This window comes from Lissotriton helveticus, chromosome 8 (assembly GCF_964261635.1).
Source record: "Lissotriton helveticus chromosome 8, aLisHel1.1, whole genome shotgun sequence".
Lineage (NCBI taxonomy): Eukaryota > Metazoa > Chordata > Amphibia > Caudata > Salamandridae > Lissotriton > Lissotriton helveticus.
The window spans coordinates 937,771,174-937,793,788 of record NC_136069.1 but is presented as its reverse complement, the minus strand read 5'-3'; the positions used below and the strand labels follow the sequence as shown (position 1 = coordinate 937,793,788).

The 22,615-nt window shown below is 40.8% G+C and overlaps 1 protein-coding gene across 1 annotated transcript in view; it reads left to right on the top strand.

The window, feature by feature from the left end:
* The window catches only part of LOC144773831 (interphotoreceptor matrix proteoglycan 2-like), an 896,924-nt gene that overhangs the window by 314,262 nt on the left and 560,047 nt on the right, over positions 1–22,615 (top strand). The window contains exon 3 of the mRNA XM_078658926.1: positions 11,363–11,394. Coding sequence (XP_078515052.1) covers positions 11,363–11,394 — 32 coding nt within the window. The remainder of the gene's footprint in view (positions 1–11,362; positions 11,395–22,615) is intronic.

The following is a 22,615-nucleotide window of genomic DNA, read 5'->3' as shown; positions in this document are numbered from 1 at the left end:
GCAATTAGATTCAACCTTTCGAAAACTCAACCACTTTATCAAATATAGTGGTCTTAGTGATTTATTTCACTTTCATTATTTACTTCCCTCTTTGAGAAACAGTCATAGACATTGCAAGCATGTTTTACATGGAAGAACAACCTGTTCAAATTATTTGCAAAGCATTTTAAGCAGTTACAATGACACATACAAAGTAATAGACATTCAGATACAAAAACATAACAATTGATAGGCAGACCAGTCCTTCATTTGCTAATGAAAGTAAATGGCACCAATATCCTGTTTACAATAGTCAAAATATGATTCTGCCATTACAAGCTAGTTGGGATTCTGTAATAAAATAACATGCTAATTGCCATGTTTGTTGGCTACTTATAGTCTATACAACTTAATATACCTTCAAACTAGCTCGGTCAACGCGTTTAGAAAACCCTTAGTCTTTGGGGGACTCCTCAGGACCGGAATTGGTCACACACTGCAAAACAATCAAGACATAACATTTTGACGGTGACGAACGTTCTGATGCAGTCATCATTGGTTTCCCTCTCAACGTCAAACTGAGCTCTGCCTGGAGCTTTTTTTTCAGCAAGACGAACCAGCAAGGTTGATCCAATAGGTGAGTATACAACAGCAGCTTGACTCAATGTTGAGCCGGTATCATCCTTGAGCTTCTCTGACACACTTTCCAAAAAGTTTCCAAACTTTTAATTCTTGCAGTTTCTTGGTTCCTTTGGGGGGAAACCAGGGTCCAGTAGCACCAGCCAAGAGTTCAAGGACTCTGGTTTGCCCCTTGGGGGCTAGGACTCAATTTTTCACAATGCACCTGCACAGTCCAGGAAAAATCCAGTTGCAACTGGTTAGCTGGGGTGATCCTCGCTTTGGATTGGCAGGAGACTTCTTCCAGCTCCTGGGGACCTGTTGTTGATCAGGGAGCCCACTCATTTTCACTTGAGTCAGGCACAGTCCTTTCTTTGTGGAGCCTTGTGACTGCAGCCGGTGCAGTCCTTCTGAGGGCAAGCCTTCTGCGGTGTAGTCCAAGGGTCCAGGCAGGCAATCCTTCTTCTTCTGATGTTTCAGGCAGAGATCTGAGGAGCTACTGCAGATCTCCCATATTTGTCCTCCATTCTGGACTGGCAGAAGGGGGGGACACCCCAACCAATAGCGGCACATTTATCTCCCTCTGCTATGAGCACTTCCTGAGAAGAGTGGCATATTTGTGACCCAGAATAAATCTGACTTTAGCAAGGTGTTAGATTTATTGAAACCATTATTTTGAAACTTTGAATGATATGTCTAGCTAGCTCGAGTCAAAAGGTGTATTGAGTTTAATAAAGCCTTCCCATGTTAACCTATGGGGCTAGCAGCACTACAAAAGGGAAAAGTGGATTTGGCTGGTTTTTCTTAACAGGGCATATACAATATGGGTAGATCTTAGGGATGACTGAAATGTAATAAAAAGGTCGTTTTGAACTTTGGAAGTACTTTTAATTCCAAAGTCGAATTTGGCCATAGTTATCATATAAAACCAGCCTGCAAGGCAGGCCTGGCTTTAAAATGACACCAGACACCACATCAGTGCACTCTTAAGTGCATTAAGTCTACTGGTGTCTCTAAACCTACATGCCCTACCATATACTAGGGACTTACAGGTAGGTTGTCTTTGCCAATTAGAACTATACCAATTACCATATACCTTTAGAGCACTGGCCCTGGTCCTGGTTAGCAGAGCCAGGGCACTGTCAAAGTCAGTAACCGCCAGCCTCAGTCAAAAAAATTATGGTGATCAGGACAAAAAGGATGAATTTTGTAAACTGGTCAATGATGCTTGAGAACCTCAACCTAAGAGACTCTATGAGAAGCTGTACGCTGAGTGACAACTTCATATCAGGTGGTCATTCTCAGGTACAATTCAGGACTAAGAAAATGGTCTCAAACACAATTCACATCACGAGTAGCAATGCATTTTATAAATAGTAAATTGAAGATTCCAGCTTCTAGATGTTAGCCTGAATATCTTCACTACAAGTATCACTGTTCCGGTTAGTAATTTTGTCATAAACCTTGCGGTTCTAAGAAAGACGGAGAAAAAGCCTGTGTTTAAAGAGACATCACAAATTGTATATGTTTACAGTAAGATCATTTTCATGCTTGTTGGATGACACAATTAATTACATTTTGGCAACAACAATTCATGGTTCAGATCACATCACATACACATATGTAGCCCCTGGGTCATCTATATCAGAATACGTCTCTTTTACTCACAGTCTAATACCAGTGCTGGAAGCAGGAGTCCATTTTATCTGCAAAAAAACAACACAAAGAAAGTGCATTTATTCTATCATCAACCACTTTTATTTTAGCCTGTGCTTACAAACTCACCTGAGGAATCTACAGATATCATTGGGGTGTGAAAATATGCAGGTGCATGGTTCCTCTCAGCTCGAAGTGTTTAGGAAGACTCCAAATGTCCATAATGGTCAGCTTGTCCCAATTCAATAGACATTCAACATCATCCCAAGCTGTTTTAATATACATTCGGGCATGACTCTGACCACCAAACATACACAACTCTGAAGCGCTGACACAGAATTGAGGATCGCTTATAAGATTTAACCATCCAAAACTGTAAAGATGATATTTCAAGTCAGTTTGGGCTAATAAGTAATTCATACTGCATCTCTGTGCCTATATTTGACTTTGAAACTCTGTGGTGACTGCAGTATATGGATTATGTACATTTTGGGGGGGGGGGGCAAACGTGCAAATATCACATGTTATGAAATCAGTTGTCTTACTACACTGACTATTTCACCGCCACAGTAAAATGTTTTGGTTTGGAGTATAGTTGCCTCTAAAATGTTGACTGTGACTTTCCAAAGCATTTATATTTAATTGATTACGTTATTCTAACTTAGAATATACTTTTAGTGAGTTGTTTGTGATTTCATTTGAATCCAATATGATTCACAAACAGTGCATATGTAAGAATTTTTGTTAATATCTTTAAATTGTAATTAACTGTCTGAGAGAATCAGCAAAGATATATTACACAAACAAGTTCATCTGACAACAGCACAAATCAATTTACTGAAACAATATAGGAATTAGAATTACATAACACCTCAACAGACTGCTCTGCTTTCAGGTCACACCTTTTTTTTATTATAGTGTTTCGTATTATAGCTATTAAGGAAAGTGATTTAAAGAAGTACGGAGCTCTGACTAAAATTCCCAAATGTGTAATGGCAGCAATTGAACTCACCTGATGCATTTGGGCATCCCTACCTAATTTGTGGACAGCTGCACAATTTATAGAACTATCGTTGATGGAAGTCTTAAATGCGATTCATATTTTGTAACGAGGCACTTGTAAGACCACTATTACACGGTTTTTGTTGGCCAATGTATACAATACTCAGGGATCACTATTTTAAAAAGCATATTGCTGTTGTAGAATATTATCAACTATGTCAATGTGCAATTGCACAAAACATTTAGAAATATGTAAGTATGGGCCTAATGCTCACCATTTGTGACCCACCTAAACCTCCAACAGTCTGACCCATTGCTTATGTACTGCTCAATGGGTTAGATTTGCAAGTCTTTCTTCCAAGAGAAGAACTAGCCAACTGTTTAACCTCAGGAAGGCGTCAAGAGGTAGGCAAAATAAGTTACTCCTTCTCACAAAACATTATTTCTGAATTGAAACCTTTGCTTCTAAAATTAAACTGTTTTGTGAAGAAATATTTCAGACTATACATTGGACGATTAGTAGGTAAGTAAGATTTTATCGCGTATAGTTAATTAAAACCATTACATTATTGTATTAAAAATCTAAAATGTTGTCGAAACTTTCCTATTTACAAAAGAAGGAAGAATTTGTATTGTGTCTAGTTAATTAAAACCATTAGAATTATGCATTAAAAATCAACAATTATATCCAAACTTTCCTGTTTAAAATAGAAAACATCTGTATTCAGATTAGTGATCAGCATTAATCATCCTCAGTTTCATATCTGAATTGATGTGCAAAACTACAAATGTCAACTGGATGTTACGGCTCCTCAGTTTCTTGACTAAAAACGTGTAAAAAATGCAAGTATGATAAATATACAGAATAATGCCAAGCATTAATTATCCTCATTTTCATGGATGGATTCATGTGCAAAATGCAAATATATTAATCGACAAGACGGTAGGAATGACCAAGATCGACATGACGCTAATTATACAAGCTAGTGCTATACATTAAAAGTCCTCGATTTCATGGCTGTAGTCATGTGCAAAATACAAGATGGGCTTTTTACTGGGACAATGAATAAGGTTCAGAGTTCTTGCGCAAAGGGCATTGAGACTTATAGTGTGATATATGACATGGTTGTTAATATCTGAATAGTTGTTCGTCATCAGAGTCCTTCGATAATCATGTATTATAGTTCCATACTCGGCCTTTGGTATCCTTGACCAGGATTCCAACTGTGCAACTGTGTGAGGGCGATATAGCAGTCATGCCTGTTAGTGTTATTTGTTTGATTTTTGTAACAATATGCTGACTTTATGCAAAAATCTGACAGCCATGCACGAAATCTGGAACGACTGGCTGTTCAGAAGTGACTTTACGGCCGGTCGACATGATCTAACTTGGAGAAAGCAGGATGTGTGAAGTAAATATTGCAGTCTCAGATTGTTCACCGCTGGGCAAATACACAAGAAATGTAGAATTGTTTCTTCCGCCTGTCTACACTGCTTTGTTGGTAATGATTGTTTCCAACTTGGGACCTGGCCTTGGAGCTAAAAGCACCCAATCGAATCACAAGTAACAAGTGCTGGACTAATGGTTATGTGTTGGACGAGGTACGGCTGTGGCGCTCAGATCTCGTATGTAGATAAGACCATCCAGCAGTGTTTTTTCTTTGCTATAGCAGCTTTGTCCATTAGCCAAGCTTATTGTTTTGCTGCGTTGGTAACTATTTTCTTGAATGCAGTGAAGCTGTGATTGCTGGCCCATGCATCATGCATACTGAGCATTGTCAGGGCTTGATCGAGTACTGGTTGCCAGTCATTTTCTCCTTTCGGCTGGCTTAGCATTTCTGTCCAGCAATGTCAGAGTAAGGTTTCCTCTTGAGCTGCTTTTAATTCCCAACACATTTTTATTATTGCTGCCTGCCTTACCGGATATTGATTGAATAGTCCAAATTCCAAGCAAACTTGTGCTTGCGATGTGAACTGCGAAATCCGAAACGTTTGTTTGAATAGGCCTGATTGTTGAAGATTCAAAACGTTGGCATCTTGACCTTTAAACAATTCTGAGCCATAGGTGAGGGTTGGGAGGAATTTGGCGGCAACAACTTTTAGCAAATGGGAATTCAATGGACACTTTAGTTTAGCTTTTAGTGTGTTTAATGCAAATCGAAGTTTGTTTGCATGTGCTCTTCTGTTGTTTAAGTGATTCTTAAGTGTAAATCTTGAGTCAGCTACCATTCCCAGATATTTGTAAGAGACTCACTGCTCTATGCTTTTTCCTGCTGCACACCAATTTTTTTTTCCCTGTTGGGACCGGTATTTGCTGAGAAGCAGATAGTTTTGTTGTGGTTTAGCGACAGTTCGAGCTCCTTAGTGTATTTCATCAGCTTCGAAATCAGGTGCTGTAAACCTACTGGAGTCTGACTGCATAGAACAATATCATCTGCATACTGCAAACTTCTAAATTGTCGATGGGCTATTTTTGGAGGATCACTTTGGACTTCTGCGAGCCTCTTGTATAAATCTGCAGTAAAAACAATGACGAGACTAGCAGCTAGCATGCATCATTGCTTTAAACCAATATGCGTAGGAATCCTTGCTGTGTTTTTTTCCCCGTTTCCTAGTTTTATCCGAACCCAGGTTGATGTGTACAGGTTAACTATGACCCGAAGTAGTAGGGGTGGAATGCCCCATTTTGCCATCTTCTGCCACAAAAGATCCCTGGGTACCATGTCAAACGCTGCTTTTAGGTCAACAAAGCATGTGTACAATTTGATGGATTTTCGCTTTGCTTTTTCGACTAGGAGAGACAATGTCCTGGTTGTGTGATTGGGAAAATCTTGCTGGAAGTGACCCATTCTTCCAAGTCTTCAAGGAGATTTGACGCATATAATTTTGCCTCTACATCGATAAGTGCGATTAACCTGTAGTTTGCTGGTCCCGATCTAATGCCAGCTTTAAATATCAGATGTAGACTGCTACCTCTCCATGATGCCGGTATGGTATTTAATTGGAAGGCGTGGTTGAATAGTGGAGTGAAGAATTCTGCCCAAAAAGGATTATCTTGTTTGAAAAGCTCATTCGGCAGACCATTAGGGCCTGGTGCTCCACTGGACCTGAGTTTTTTTAATACTGTCTCAACCTGGTTAATTCGTAGCCAATTTCCCTCAGGCTTTGTTTCAAGATGATCATTTTTTTGGTAATGCGGGTGTGCTGATCAATATTCATCACTGAGTATTTATTGTTTTCGGTTAGGTGAGCTATCCAATCTGCCTCTAAAATGTTTGCGTTGTGTTGGTGGAAGGAGCCATTAGCTATGTTATTTATTTCCGCCCAGAACTTCTTGTTATTGTTTGATTTGCTTGTCTGCAGCAACTTTAACCATATTTCTGTTTGATGTAATTTTTTTTCCATCCGAACTTCTCGTTTGTAGGTCTTCCTTAGCTGGTATATTTGGTGCTTTGTCCTTTCTCTCGTTGCTGGAGCATTACCACGTAATGTTCCTATGTCCCAATTTACCTGCCTTTTCTTTCCTGCTAATGAGCTATTAGAATTTGATGTTATTGTCCTGGGTGCAATCTCCTGGGGCTTTTTTTGTGATTAGAATTTGGAGCTAAGCATGTTATGTTATGTTATGTTATGTTAAAATTATTTGTACCGTGCTCGCTCACCAGACGGTTTCATGGTGCTCATGACAAATGCGGAAGGTAGGAACGGGGGTTACTCGAACGCTGACTGAAAGAGGAAGGTTTTCAACATCCTACGAAAGCAATCATAGGTGGGGCAGTGTCGGAAAGCAATCGGGACGGAATTCCAGATTTTGGGGGCCAGAATAGAAAAACAGAGACCACCGTGCTTTATGCGTTTGATTTTAGGAATGACTAGAAGGTTGTGTGAGGTGGAGCGGAGATCTCTCAGGGGCACATATCGCTTCAGGCTGGAAGAGATGAAGGCGGGAGCTTGATCAGACAGAGCTTTGAAAATCGTACAACCAAGTTTAAAGGTGCAACGCTTAGCCACCGGGAGCCAGTGCAGGCTCCGCAACAGCGGCGAGACGTGCTGATGTTTAGGCTGATGGTAAACTAGGCGTGCTGCCTGGTTTTGCACCAGCTGCAACCTGTGGAGATGGTAAGCAGGGATTCCCACATACAGAGTGTTGGCATAGTCAATTCTGGACGTAACGAGACCCATGATGACAAGTATGAGTGCATCTCTGGTGAGGAACCTGCTAATCATACGTATCCTACGCAGGTGGAAAAAGCAGGATGACGTAACAGCATTTATCTGAGGCCTCATGGATAAATCACCAGAAATGACTACGCCAAGGCTCTTCACTGAGCATCTCTATCATATTTTCCCACTTAGCCCATGGCTGAATCAAATGTTGTTCTTGTGTGTTCGCCATATGATTTTTTAGGTAATTCATTACTGTACAAGCATTTTTGTCGTTCCACACAAGCCTTTTTAGATTGTATGGACTGGGGACTTCCAACAGATCGTTGCATTCAGCTGCTCTTGGAATGTGAATGCAAAGGTTGATTACCTGAGGACTGTGATCACTCTCTAGTCCATACATTATTTGATAATTGGAGATCGTTTGTAGTAACTCTGAGTCCACTATTGTATGATCTAGAACCGAGTGGGCCTACTTAGATATTCTAGTTGGTGCAGCTGGTTTATCCTGCGGAAGATGTCCGTTTAAAGTTATCATCCCTATTTCAGAAAATAGTGATGCACAAAGTTTGCCATGGCGATCTTTTTTGCAATAGTTTGTGACTACAGGATGGATGCTTTTCCCTTTAAATTAATTTTGTTATTTGATCAGATTTTGATCCTCTTGTAGTAAGAACATGTTGAAGTCACCTGATAGCACGATGCCTGCATGTGGAAAAGTGAATTGCAGTGATTTGAGCAGGGCTTTAAGGGTCACAATTTTCTCCTGTTTTACCTTTGAACCTGACTGAATATATACAATACATATTAATAGTGAATTTTTCCCATATTTGCGCAGCAAATCATTGGAAGGATTCTGTGGTAATACAATTTTGATGCATTGGATCCAGGTTTGTCCTAACTCAATCAATTCATAGATCTATGGTATGCTGGTACTAAGATATGTTGATAATCCCCCAGAAGCTCTGCCCAAGGCATTTCTCTTGGTGGCACATTGATAGAATTCTTTAAAAGCATTGATCAATGTGGGTGCCATGGACCAAGTTTCTTGAAATAGTAAGATATTAAAATCCTTTAGGAATGTTGAGAGGTCTGCCTCCTCAGTCTTACTGCCTAGCCCATTTATGTTCCTGGAGCACACTTTTTAGTTGCTTTTTCATGCCACATTTGTCTTGGTCTCAATGCCCCATTTGTTTGGAAAAAGAACCTTCCGGCTTTTGCAGGGTGATTAGATTGCTACATGATGAATAATGCACAAATTAGACCAGCTCTCCTGGGTGCTAACAGTGGATCCCACAGCTCCCCGTAGTAGTCCGTGGGCCATTGTCAATATTGGCTCAGCTGTTGAGCATAGTGGGCCAGGATACCGTTCTATTTCCGTTATTTTTATTTCAATTCCCCATTTGGCAAAGTGATCTCTATGGCACCAAATTTCCAGAGTGATTTTTGGGTCGCTCCAAGTTATGTCCGTCATTTCTCTACCATCTGCACTTGCGTGTGGTTTGTATTGTACACTTCTAATATGATTTGTATTTGAATGTTTTAGTGTTTCAATGGAACGTTTGGACAATTAGTATACGTCATTATACATAATACCAAAAAGCTATAATCCTATAACAAAACAAAAAATACGCTTAATAAATCAACTTTGAAGCCTAACCTAAGCCTAATGCTAATGCTAATGTTATGTCTACGCTTATCTGTAGCTCAGAGTTAACTCTAATAATAACCACACACCTAACACTAGTTCTGATCCTAAGCTTAAATCCAACACTAATATCACCCAAAGCCCTGTGATCTCATCTAAAAATCCTAGTAACACTGATGCCTGAAACTAAGCCTAATGCTTACTTTAAACCTAAAGCTAAATCCAAAATGAACACAGACCTTGCCCTTGAATCTAACATTAACCGTACATACCTACTCGTAATGCTAATATTAAAACTCACTCGATCCCTTACTCTAAAAATAACACTTTAATGCTAAGACCTGAACCTCAGCCTAATAATAATCTTTTGTTGAGTTTTTCTTTCATTTTGGGAGGAACTGGATGTGCTTGTTAAATAAAAGCCAGAGATCTCCTCTCATAAGCTTATACCTACAGGTGGAATTTTTTTTAAGGGAATCTCATGAGTTTTCCTGGGATGCTGAGATTGTTGTGAACTCTCAGGAACAGCTCTCGAAATCTTTGTGAGCCAAAAGTCACTCACATGTGAAAGCATTTCTGCAAGCATAAATCAATGGCAAATGTACATTTGTTGAATGCATGTGTAGATATCACATTCATTTGCATTTTCTAAGCATTTATTTTGTTTTCCATTACAAAATCGTTTTTTCCATGGAGAAACCGGCACGTACCCAACAAATACAGCGTGCATTCCCTTTTTTTTCAACTCTGGATAGAGGTTTACTCCTCCCTTTGAGATAAATATACCTTCAACTACATGAACGGTGGGAATATGTCCGCAAATAATTTGTGAATTTGAGAGTGCCCACTTTGTGGGTGTTCACTTCATTAGGCAGGCATTCCCTCCCTGGAACACCCCCACAACCTGCCCCTGTGAACAGATTTGCTCAAAAGTATTATTACCTCAACCTGCAATGTTACTTTTTAGCAAATCCAATTATGTGTCAACTCATTCTTTGTGATTCTCTGATAGCTCGTACCAATTCCATTTTTGGACCACGCCCTTTTGTGAAACCGGACCATACATTTTTATTTACCAAATATGTAAATTTAAATTGACTTTACCTTGGTGCTACTAACCTTTTCTATATAACATCCAATGATTTATAGTCCTGCACCTAAATCTGGGATAAAGATGCTGCTCAGGCTAACACAAACTATATTATATTAATATGAAATTCTCCCCGTCTTTGTGGTGAAAAAAATCTACTCCTTGGTAGGAGGCGGATCTAATAATAAGCAGATCTTAAATCTAATTTTATGAAATGGTGACCCCTTTAACATCCGCAACATGTCATTTTTAATAATAATCTAACCTCTCCAGGTCTCTAGATAATACTTTATAGTATGTGTTAATAATTTCGAATCTAATATCTTCCCCCACCGAAACCAGTTTTTTCACACCCGGTTTCAACATTATTCCCAAATTTGCTAATGTCTCCAACAGAATATTGTTGCTCCTTTCTCGGATATAAAAGCTTTTTGATGGCAACTCCTTTCTCTGAAATTCATTTTGGCACTCCAACACTTACGTGAGGTCAATCCAGTATTCGAATTTAAAGGCTTAATAACTGACAGAATCTACTCCCCCGTTTTAGTTATCAGGGATTGTGGAATTAATTACTCTGTTAACTGGTGCATTTATGTTGATTTTTGATTGGCTGTGTATCTGCTTGGAGCTATGAAAATTGCAATAGACCTCACCAATTACTGTTAAAAGCAAAGCAAAGAATGATTCTTAAGTGATCTGCTGGTAATTTCTCTTGCCATTAGAGATTGTATCAGGGCAGGTAGGGCCACAATCTACAGGTTGCATTGTAGGGGTGTAATCTTTCTCTGACTATTAGATTATATTGGTGCAAAATACTATCTTTACACTGGTGCCATTGTTAGACAATGAAAACGTGCTTGAAGAATTGTACCAGCACCAATGAAGTCCATGTAATCCCAAAATGTTGGTGCAATCTTCAATGACAGTGGTGCAAAAAAGCAGAGACCTTGTGTTTTACACATCGAGTGCTTTAAAGGTAAGGCATAATATATGTTTTTTCTGGTTTGTGGCTTATCAGCTTGTACTACAGTGGCTATGATTGTGGAAATGAGTATCCCAAATCAATCATAACTCCACCACAGAAGGATGATGAAGTAGCAACCAAGGTATAATTTGGTACAACGATCAGAGCCACAATGTGTGAATGAAATCACTCACGTTCACTTTTTCTACAAGTAACCCACGTTTTTTTTTATTTCCAACAGAAACTGTCTCTTGCCAAGAAAACTACTGCAAGGTAATAATGAGATTTTTTTTCTTGAAATTTCATAGTATGAGTGGTGTTTCGGGCAGTGGAAACGTTCCAAGGAGTGGGAACTTATTTGAAGGACAACTAATCTAACACTTCAGGGGCAGATTTACAAGCCCCTTGTGCCTCTTTTGCGCCGCCGTTGCGTCACTTTTGTGACGCAGCGGCGGCGCAAAAGATGCACCATGGTGCGGGGTATTAACAACATGACGCATCTGGGAGATGCGTCACGTTGTAAAGCCCTGCGCTATAAGGAGGCGTTCCTGCGCAGGGGGGGCGTTCCTGCGCAGGGGGGGCGTTCCTGCGCAGGAACGCCTCCTAAAAGTGGCTGAGTGAAATCTACAAGATTTCACTCAGTCACTTTTAGGCCAATGCTGCGTCAAAACCCTGCGCCTGCTTGAAGCAGGCGTAAGGATTGACGCAGCATTTGAAGGATCGGGCACCCATGAGCCTTGCTGGAGCTGCGTCGCACTTGCGACGCAGCTCCAGCAATGCGCCACTTTTACGGCACAGATGCGTGACGCATCTGTGCCGTTTTTGCCTCATTGTGCGGCGCATTGTAAATGCGGCGCATCCATTGTGGCGGAGGCATGGCGCACAATAAGTGGCGCATCACTGCTGATATGCAGGGATGCGCCACTTTTTGTAAATATGCCCCAAAGTTTGTAAAGCTGAAAATATCACATGGACTTAGACCAATTGGACTTAGAAGCCCGAGGGGTTGAGTAGATGCCAGCAGGCTCTGAAAATGAATTATCCTTCATGTATGGAGGCACCTGACCTTCCATTTGTAAATAGATGTGGATGTTGTTCATTGCTAAATTAGACCAGGGATTAATGAAGAGCATTATTCCAGGAATGATCCTATGCATGGTGGCCGGAAAGCGAATCCTTGTACTTTCATTGGGGTAAGGGTTATATTTAGTGGAGTGCAGATTTGAAAAAATGACTTTTACCAAATTACTGACTTAAAAAAAGCATTTGCAACTTTATACATTTGGAAACGTTTTAAAAGTGTAATAATTGGGTTAAAAGTCCCTCAAAAAAGTGGGGTTTGCAAGAAAAACGACCTATAAAAACATTTTGTGGAGAATGTTTCCTCCAGTAAAGTTCTACAATGCAGTAAACTATGTAACTTTGTGAAAATACCACTTTTGATCTTCACGACATTTTACGGGTAAAATTAAAATTTCACACTTTGGAGGAAAGGTAAAAAAAAAAGTGAAACTAGAGGAAGGGCTAATTGTTTGGAAAGCAAGCATCTAACCATCCTTTTTTTTAAAAAATGAAACGATCTATTTAAACATCAGATCAATTAGAATTTGCTATACTAATATGGGATTTATAATCAAAGGGGTTTAGTGGTTGTAGCAGCAGAGGCGATACATGGCCTGCACACCCGCCCCCCCCCGTCCCCTCCTCTCCCGCTGCTGGCTGTAACATCCCCTTACCAGTAACCAATAGAGTGATTTATTTGTTCAAACTAAAGTTAAACTTTACAGCAGGTCACATGTTGCACTGCTGTAAAGTGCAATCCTTCGCTTTGACGACAGTGTGCATAAAATGGAAAGTGTAAGAAGCCTCACCAATGATATCACCACAGAGCACGGATCAATACACTCAAGCTTCTATTAGCAATCAATGTTTATTATGGGGAGGAACAGTGAGGTTGTACAGTTCAAATACAGCCATGGAGCAGTTTGTTCCGCCCTCCTATGAAACATGACTGTTTGAAGAAGAGTTAGGAATTTGGAAGTAGTGGATGCATAGAGATCAAATCAAATGTTAGCATGAAAGTCTATAATTTTTAGTACAAGTACTTCCTGGTTGCACAAATGCACATCCGATGCCTCTTAAAAGTCACCTGGAATTACTTTGATGCCCTCATGTTCATGGGTAGTACTGTGAGTAGTACTGTGAGGATGGTAACTGTGATCATAATAAAAATTAGACTAGAATTGAAAACGAAACTGTGAATTTTTGGATTTGCATTGGATTTCTTATCAATTAACAGTAGTTGGTTTGTAATGCACTCCCACGTGGCCACGTATTTCACATTTGATAACCTGACATAAAAAACGTTATGAATTTGTTCACATGTTCTGATCTGTTCTATCTTTCTATAGTACAGTAGCACATCCATTGGTTAAGTTAATGTAATTATCATTGGAACTAAGTGCAGCCTCGTGCTTTGTAATTCGGAATTTTCTTGCTGTGTTATAAGGGCTAATTGTAGTATAGGTGGGTAGCCTGCCAACTTGCCAGGTCAGTGGGCATCATGTCCCTCCTAAACCCTAGGAAGAGGACTGCTTGCCATATGTACACATCGCTGCCTGTCCTTCATGAATTTCCGTGATAAAAGTGCATTTGCTGGTGCTGTAGATCAGTGGATGCTTTTTCGTTTGTGGTAAATGATACCCACAGCTCCTTATTCATTATTCATTTAGAGCTCTTGACATAGTATTTTGCTTTTCAGCAACAACACCCCCTAAACATGGGGGTTTGTTTGTGAAAAAGAATGCCCCTAACGTTCAGGACATGTCACCCTGTGTGTCAGGGAGATTTCCACAATTTTCCTTCCCAGGTCTGGAGTATATTGCATGGTACCTAGGAAGAAAAAACTGTCTGTGACACTAGCCTTGTGTGTGACACTAGCCTTGCCCTAAATAGAGGGGTGCAACCGACATTGCCAATATCTTAATTAGTATTTAATTGAGGGTATTACAATGACTAAATGGCTTAGCATGCTTTTGTACTAAATTGATAAATGTCTGTCTGTTTTCTCATTTCCCTTTTTATTTCAAGTACTTGCCGGGATTGTGGGTAAGTCACTCCATTTTTGCTTTGCTATCTTCCTTTCCGTTGAAGAGGTACTCACTTTTTTGGCTTAATGATGTGCTGATTTAAATCTCCCCGGTAAGAGAAAAGGTAGATTACTCCCCATGATTTTCAAGTAATTCCTCATTTTTCTTGATTCCCAGAATCGCAAGGACGAGTACGCCATAGCTACTCCTGCTCTCTTACACTTACTGTTGCTAATTGTCCACAGTACTGACAATCTGAAGGTTAAAAATCCTGGAAATGAGCATTTGGTTATTTTACTTTATTTGCATTTTCTTCTCCACATGAAAGACACTCCGACTTAAAGCTTTCAGCCAACACTCACTGAACATAATTGGATGCTTTGGACACTTTCCCATCATATTTGTATTCACAATTCATGTTTTTCTGGACTAGGGGCCAGATGTACGACGCTTGCATTTTGCGACTTGCAAAATGCAATGTATAACAGTGTCTCAAACACTGTTTGCGATTCCCAATGGGGTTGCATATTGCCTGCCTCATCAATATTCATGAGACAAGCACAGTTTGCTACCCCATTGGGAATGGCTAGCATTACCAGGGATGGTGGCCTACTGGGGCCAGCAGACCATCTTGTCTGGGACTGCTTTTTCAATAAAGCAGTTTTAAAAAAAAAAATGCAGCCCATTTTCTTAAAGGACAATGGGATGCATTTAAAAAAGAAAAATTAACCTTTCAAGTTAATATTTTAAGGGAGCTGCTCATAAAAAATATGTTTGCACCCATTCACAAAGGGGAAGGAGTTCCCTGGGGACCCGTTTCCGTTTGCGAATGGTTTACCACCTACTGGTGTTGGTGGTAAACTGCTAGTATTTTGCAGCCACAAATGCGGTCGCAAAACAATAGTACATGGCAGTGAGTCTCACTATTAGGAAGGGATGCCCCTTCCTAATAGCAAGAGCCCCAAACGCTATTTTGCGAGTCAGTGACTCGCAAAATAGCATTTGTACATGCAATTTCCCTTTTTTGTGGTCGCAAACGGGCCAATCTCCTGTTTGTAAGGGCAAACAACGGTTGTACATCTGGCTCTAAACGTGTTGTTTAATTTGTGTGGAGTGTTTATGAATATCAATGCACATCTTTCCTCACATTCTCACCACTAATTCTAAACAGCAGAAAATCCACCATTCTTGCAGATTTTATAGTCATAGGTGATTTTATGGTCTGATGATTACTGCCCCTTTATCTATTTTTTTGTGGTAATATATGACCAGCGACTTTGTGAATGAGGCCCAAGGAGAAAAATAATTGAACAATATTTAGGCAAATATTCTTCCAAGTGCATGTAAACATATCTCCCAGTTGAATTATATGAACTAAACGATTGTAGGGCAGTAGCCATTTTATGGTCCAGGTTTGTCATGTTCTTTTTTTCAGTTACTTTAGTCATGCTGCCTATTAACGCTTGGCCATATGTTTAGGCTTTGGTGTTGAAAAAGGGTCCATTGTTTCATGCTGGGGTAATTTTACTCAATGTCCTAAGATATGCTCATCATTCCCACTATAATTTAACCACTGGTTGGAGAGATAATGTCTAAATAAATAAATGGCAAAGAAGAACTTTAGTAGAAAAGAATTCTTGACAAGGAAAAGTCATCATGTACCCTCTCTCGAGTTGGCATGAATAACTTTTGAAAAAACATCTAAACAGACTCCTGAGGATGGTAAAAATATGAAGGCAGTCGAAACGTAGTGTAAATGTGTACTTGATAATCTACTGGTCTTACCAACTGTTAGAAACTGGGTCTCTAGTTGGCAGGAGTATGCACTCTGTCTAAGTAGGGACGACAATCCTAGTCAGGGTAAACCAGATACACACCCTCACTTAACCTGTGCTCACCCTCTGGTAGCTTGGAAGGAAGCAGTCAGGCTAAATTTAAGAGGCAATGTGTAAAGTATTTGCACAGCACTTAATACATTAAAGCAGTAAAAACACCTCACAAAAATAAACAACACCAGGTGAGAAAAATAGAGTTTAATTTAATTTTAAAAAAAGATCACAACAACAAACATCCAATAAGTAGAACCAGAGTTATGAACTTTTAAAGAATATCTGCAAATATAGTGCTTAGAACAGGGTTCTCCAACCTTTACTATAGTGAGAGCTACTTCTGGTCAGTGAAAATCGTCGTGAGCTACTAAAGTCCAAGCATCTCGCGCATTTTTAGAGTCACCTACCACACCCTCATTCATTGCCTTAACGCTATTTTTTTGTGCCCATACTGTGGTTTGAACAAGATACATAGACCTATGGAGCTGTTCAAAGCTGTCAGCAGACTGAAAACCATAACATAATAAACTGTATATCTGTCTCACACCTCATTCACCACACTGCTACCCACTGTGTCCCATAACATGATAATGATAACTGTGTGGGCGACGAGATGCTGGTAGTGACAGGACTGGACAGAGAGGTGAAGAGCCTGTTGTGGGAGGATCGGATCAGTGATTTCAACATCGGCTGACACTGAGTTTTAAAATTGAAAGAAGACATCATAAAGCACAGGGGCAGCTGAAGTTTATTGACTACAACACAAAGGCAAAGTTTAAAGCTTGCTGTAGTCAGTGAAAGTACTTCAGGACAGGCAAGCACTTTTGATTTTAACATTGGCCCCCTCCACCGTGGTAGCAGCTCAGTGCCTGCAAGAACCTTCGATTTTAAGGTCGACTGCCACCGCGCTTTGTTATTGAAGGCAGATGTAAAGCGCAGTGGCAGCTGATGTTAAAATCAAAGGCCTTAAGGCAGCCTAAACAACGAAGCCACCGAGTAATGAGGGGGTGAGACAGCGTTTCCTTTCGGGCCCTTGAAAGCCCCTTGGTTGGGGGAGGTATCATGGACGTTTCAGGCAGAAAGTTGGTGTTAGTGTGATAGAGCGCGCGAGGCCACCCGACCAATAGTTTTCGCCGTTTCCGGCTTCAGGGCCCATATACTTTTCAAATCACCATATACATCGATCAGGTGACTTCACGAGCTCCATCAAGTTGGTGTGTGTGTGTTCCCTGCTACCAATTTTCGGTGCACCCGACTTACCATCCACCGATGCGGGTGCCTAATGACCACAATGAATCAGGGAGCTAGCTGTAAAGGAAAGGCAGCAAAATACAAACCCAACCAATAACATTCAAATACTGTTTAAATGACCACGGACAACTGGAAGTTTTAAAATGTTTATCTAAAGTTCATTATTTTCTTGCATGAGGTACAATAAAACAAGGCAATCAATAACCAAGATAACGTAAATCACATAAGCATAAAGAAATAATGACAGAGTAATCCTCAAAGTACTAATAAAATGTAATGAGAAAAGATACTATGCAAGTCAGTATTATCTAAACAGGGATAGCCTAAGTGTGAGTGACTATAGGAGAGCTTATAATGAATAACACGCTTCACTTAAGGTGAAGGGGCCTTTGAACAATCTAGGCAACGAAGTTCTAGACCATATCAGGAAATGACACACTGCTATGCAAAATATAATTTCTAACAAATGAGAAGACATAGGAATAAACTTATGGAAAAATATAAATGACTTTCAATAGTTGCAGAAAGGCATGGAAATTATCACATATGCAATGTTGAACTTTATTAAAGCAAAAGTTAGAAATTCAGAAGGTGCAAGAATTTCAAGAGGTTCAGAACAATATTTACCTAGAAAGGTGTGGAAACCAAACCCTGGCCACGGGTCAGTTAAGGACAGGAAACCCTCAAGGAAGGATACCCCTCAAAGGACAGCAGGTGCAGAATGGACACCCAGGACAGGACAGGATACCCTCGGAATAGGAATCAGGACAGGACCCTCAGGACAGGACAGCAAACCCTCAGGACAGGACCCTCTTCAGGACAGGACCGGAACCCACAGTTCGGAAGCAACGCCTGCGCTCCACCCGCTCTGCAGCTATCGATCAAGACCCCGATTGGGTCAGCGAACTCCCAGCTAAGTGCCTTGCCAGCACTTTAAGGTTCAGTATAACCTCAGTCTATGGTCAAATTCGGACAGAGTGCTTCGCAGCGCTCTGTATCTTCAGTCACCTATTGAGTGCGTTGGGTCAGTGACAGGTCAGCTAAAACCAGACAAGTCGGACGGTTCACTAGGTGAACCCAGGGTAGATATACAGTTTGGGGACAGTGTACCACCCCCCAATGTTGCAAAGTGTCAGAATCCCTCAATTTCGATTGGTCCTAAGGTAGGATTTGGGTAACACACCAATCACAATACACGATTTGAAGCCTTCATTAACATATTTGGGTACCGCCTAGCAGGTTTGGGGTTCCCAGGAGAAACTGTGCAGAAACACAATGACAATTTAACATTGTATCATATGAGGAGCAACATTCGCTGTTCTCGCAGGGCAGAGGTGACTTTCTCAGGAGCATCTCGCCCATCACTGCCAACTGGCTATGTTCCATCAGCCAAGGTCCCTCGTGCTGCCGAATGTCGCACAGGCGCAGAAGGGACCTCCAATATGGCTCTCCTCTCACTCAGACCCCCATTTCCCGCGGTACATGAAAAGTAAGCGAAAACAAATTAATACATAATAATGTCATTATGAAAACACATCACAGGGTTTGTACTTTTAACTCATCATCAAGAAATAAACTTATTGCATCTAAATGTTAGCTACATGGATACAGATACAAGAGCAGTGGCACGAGCAGTACCACATGATAAGCACAGCTATGAATTACGCATGCGCATAACTTTCCCTCCACTTCTGCAGACGCGTCAGGACACGTGAGTGTGGCTGACGCATGCGCAGTAACTAAAGTACAAGCGGCAGCCATTTTTAGGGACACGGATTAATTCATTAGAAATACACATAGGCAAGCTTCGGGAACTTTGCCTAAACAAAATAAATGTTAGTAAAACATACACTTTTGTTACCTTATTACACATAAACGAGGTTCTTGATTTCGGCAAGCCGCAAAATATGCGAAGCTTTGCTTCATCAATCCCCTCTTTGATGATATCTACTATCATCACAAATTATAATGGAACCAGATGCCAACTTTCTTTCACACTTTATAAAGTTCTATTTCTTCCAGCAACCGTTCTAACTTTTCTCTTTCAGTTTTAGCAGGGTGAGAAGTCTTCACCTTTTTGTATATCTGATCATTCACCTCCTCTAATTCAATCTCATCCACACTTCGTTTCACTCCTCTTGCATTTACCTCGTGCTTTTTGGTGCGCTTGCGGTATTTACAGCATAAGAAAATGGAAAGTATAATAAGACCTATAATACCAATTGGCATCAGAATTTTGAATAATAAGCTTTTACCTATGCTAGCAAGCCAATGACCTACATTTGACAGACCATCTACCAGTCTCTTCCAGGCACTATCAACCTCGAGTGGTTTGAGTTCCTTTGCCAAATTAGTAAGGTTTTTCACATATCTTTTGATCTGCACACTTTTATCCGGAATATAAGTGCAACAATGTTGCGCCTTCAACATCCGGCAGACTCCGCCCTCTTTCGCTAATAAGGTGTCAAGAGCAAGTCGATTTTGTAAAACCATTGATCTGATCGCAACCATTTCGGTATTGACCAGCAGAAATCCATGAGCTGTTTCAGTAGATAGCACATCTACTATAGTAGACAATTTGCAAATTCTGTGAGTATTCAGAACCACTCCCACTCCAGGTATCAGTGCACTGAAAATACTACCCATAATTTCACCTATACTCTCTCTTTTACTACGCACTAAGCCATTAGTAACTTCATTGCTTCCAGCTTTTCCATTCACATGGTATATTTTCGGGAAAACAATGCCAAAGTAGCAGCTTCCATACCAGTGATCCGGCAATTTGAAATAAGCCTTGTCCCCACAAATGTAATAAATTCCAGGAAACACAGGCTCTGACCCATTTTTGAAACCCCAACCTCCAATTACCTTGTAATTATGTTCGCATTCACTGGAACCAATGAAAACATTATTATAATAGCTAGTCTTCTCGCGGTGAAGACATAGCTTGCCTTTCTTTTCAAAATCCAGCAACAGAGCAGGACCCGCTCCACCAGATGAGGTGCCTTCCATGTTTTCTGCCCACTTTGGCCTTTTCTGACTTTCGTCATTAGCCTTCTTCTGAATTTTAATTCTCCTTTTCTCTGCCATGTTCAGGAACATCTTTTCCTGCTCACGCAAAGAACAAGTCAAGTTATCTCTGTGTGCGTCTGCTATGTCAATGTTACCTATAGTCAGAAAGTAGTCTCCCATATATCTTATGGTGTCAGTTTTGGTATGTACAGGATTCAAGTTCCCACGTATAGGAAGTTCAGAAAAAATCACGTCATTGTTAGAGTAATAATACTGTAACGGTCCCCTTTTGTAAAATAAACTAGCTAAAATGCTACAGGAAATTCCATATGTCAATGGCAGATGATGGTATGTCACGCCTTCAGCCACCGAAGTAGGTAGCTTCATGCAGACATAGCAATCTTCAATTTCCATAGTCTCTACATAGTGTATTAACAAATTTGCGAAAACATTTAAATGTGTCCTGTTCTTCATTCCATGATAATGTAGTCCTCCCTCATCTGATGCTTCTAAGTCTCGTTTAGTTTGTCTCAATGCTCTCTCATGTCTTTCTACACTCTGTGTTGTTAGCTCCTCCTTGTCAGTATTTACAACTTCAGTAGGGACAATGTTAGTATCTTTACTTACAGCAAAGGGAATGAAAATTGTTAATCCTATCCAGATAACTATCAGTACTACTACACTACATATACACACCTTGCAACACGTTTTGAAACGGCTGCAACTAGGTCTACCATTCACTGTTGAATCAGACATTTTGGGCTCTGAAGGAGTCTCTCGAACCCCTCTTTTTGGCTTTACACACTTAGCTTACTTTGTGCAAATTCACGGTGGTTCGTCTTCCTCTTCAGCTGAGTACTCTGGGACAGGCTCCCCGTCGCTCACGTCAGTTATATCAAGATCTTCAAGTTCCTCCAAAACCAGTGTCCATTCAGGAGATTTGTACTTTTTGTTTTGTCTTTTTATTCGCTCACTCCTTCTTTTGGAAGAGTCTTCTTCTTGCTCTGCTATCCGAGCACTTCTTCTTGCCTCTGCACGTTTTTCTTCCACTGTCTTTATCCTAAGTCTCAATCTTTTTACAAACCTAGGCTCAAGGTTGTTTCTTTTCTTTAGTCTCTTAGTCGGTACTTGGACTTCACTTTCTTTTCTTATTTTCTTGTTCTCTCTATCTTGTGGTAATTCTTCTCCACTTTCTTCTCCTACTTCCCTTATCTGGCTAGTTCCAGGGCTAGCATCAAATTCTTCTGCCTGGTTGCTAATCTGGCCTTGTTCAGGAATATTTTGTTTTTGGCTTTCGATTGTCTTTATTTCTGTTTCTGTTTCCTGAACCCGTTCTCCTAACCCTCTCTGATCCTGTTCAAGCACTTCGATCTCTTGATTTTCTTCTGCTCGAACTATCACTCTATTTCTAATCTCTCCCTTATCTGCATCAGGTGTTCGCGGTGGTGTATCGAATATCTGCTCGGTCCCTGTCTGACCTTCTCCTTCCTCAGTTTTGATTTGAATCTCAAGCGGCTGAGGTTCTTCGCCTGTGCCTTGCTTTTCCTGACTAGTCCACTCTCTACCTTCACTAAGTCGTTCTCTTGTTCTGATAGGATCTTCGGTCAGATCAATCATCGGTATCCATTCTTCTGGCCATATGCTTGGCAGCTCGTCTTCAGCTACTCCTGGCTCAGTTTCCTGGACCTCTTCAGCAGGCTGGATTCTTGGCAGTTCGTAGTCAACTACTCCTGGGCCAACGTCTGCTGTTCCTGCAACCTGACTGGTGCTGGGCTGCTCGTTGTCAGTTGCTTCTGGTCTGGCTCCTTCAGGGTCCTCTGCTGGTTGCCCTTCTTCTTCAAATCCTCTGTCTGGCAATACCTTCTGGGTGTGTCCAGCGTGGATCCACTGAGGAACACCTGCGACCTTCACTGCAGTGGTTGTCACCAGGATTACTTGGCGTTTCTTTCCCCACCTTGGTGCCAGACAGCTTGATCGAGTGTGCTTCTTTATTTTGACCCAATCTCCTGGAACCAAGCTGTGGAGAGGAGTCGTTGGATTGAGGATGCCGTCGTCTCCAATCTGGCGAGAGATAGAACGCACTTGGTCACCCAATCTTCTGCAGTATTCAAGCACCAAATCATCAGTAATACTCAACAGTTTGCTTCCTGGCACCCATGCTTGTCTCATCACTCTTCCCATAATGATTTCATGGGGACTTAGGCCTGTCTTGCGGTCTGGAACACTTCTCAGTCCCATCAGGACCAGGGGTAGGGCCTTCACCCAGGTCATGCCAGTAGCATCTGTCAGCTTTGCTAGTCTGTTTTTGATAGT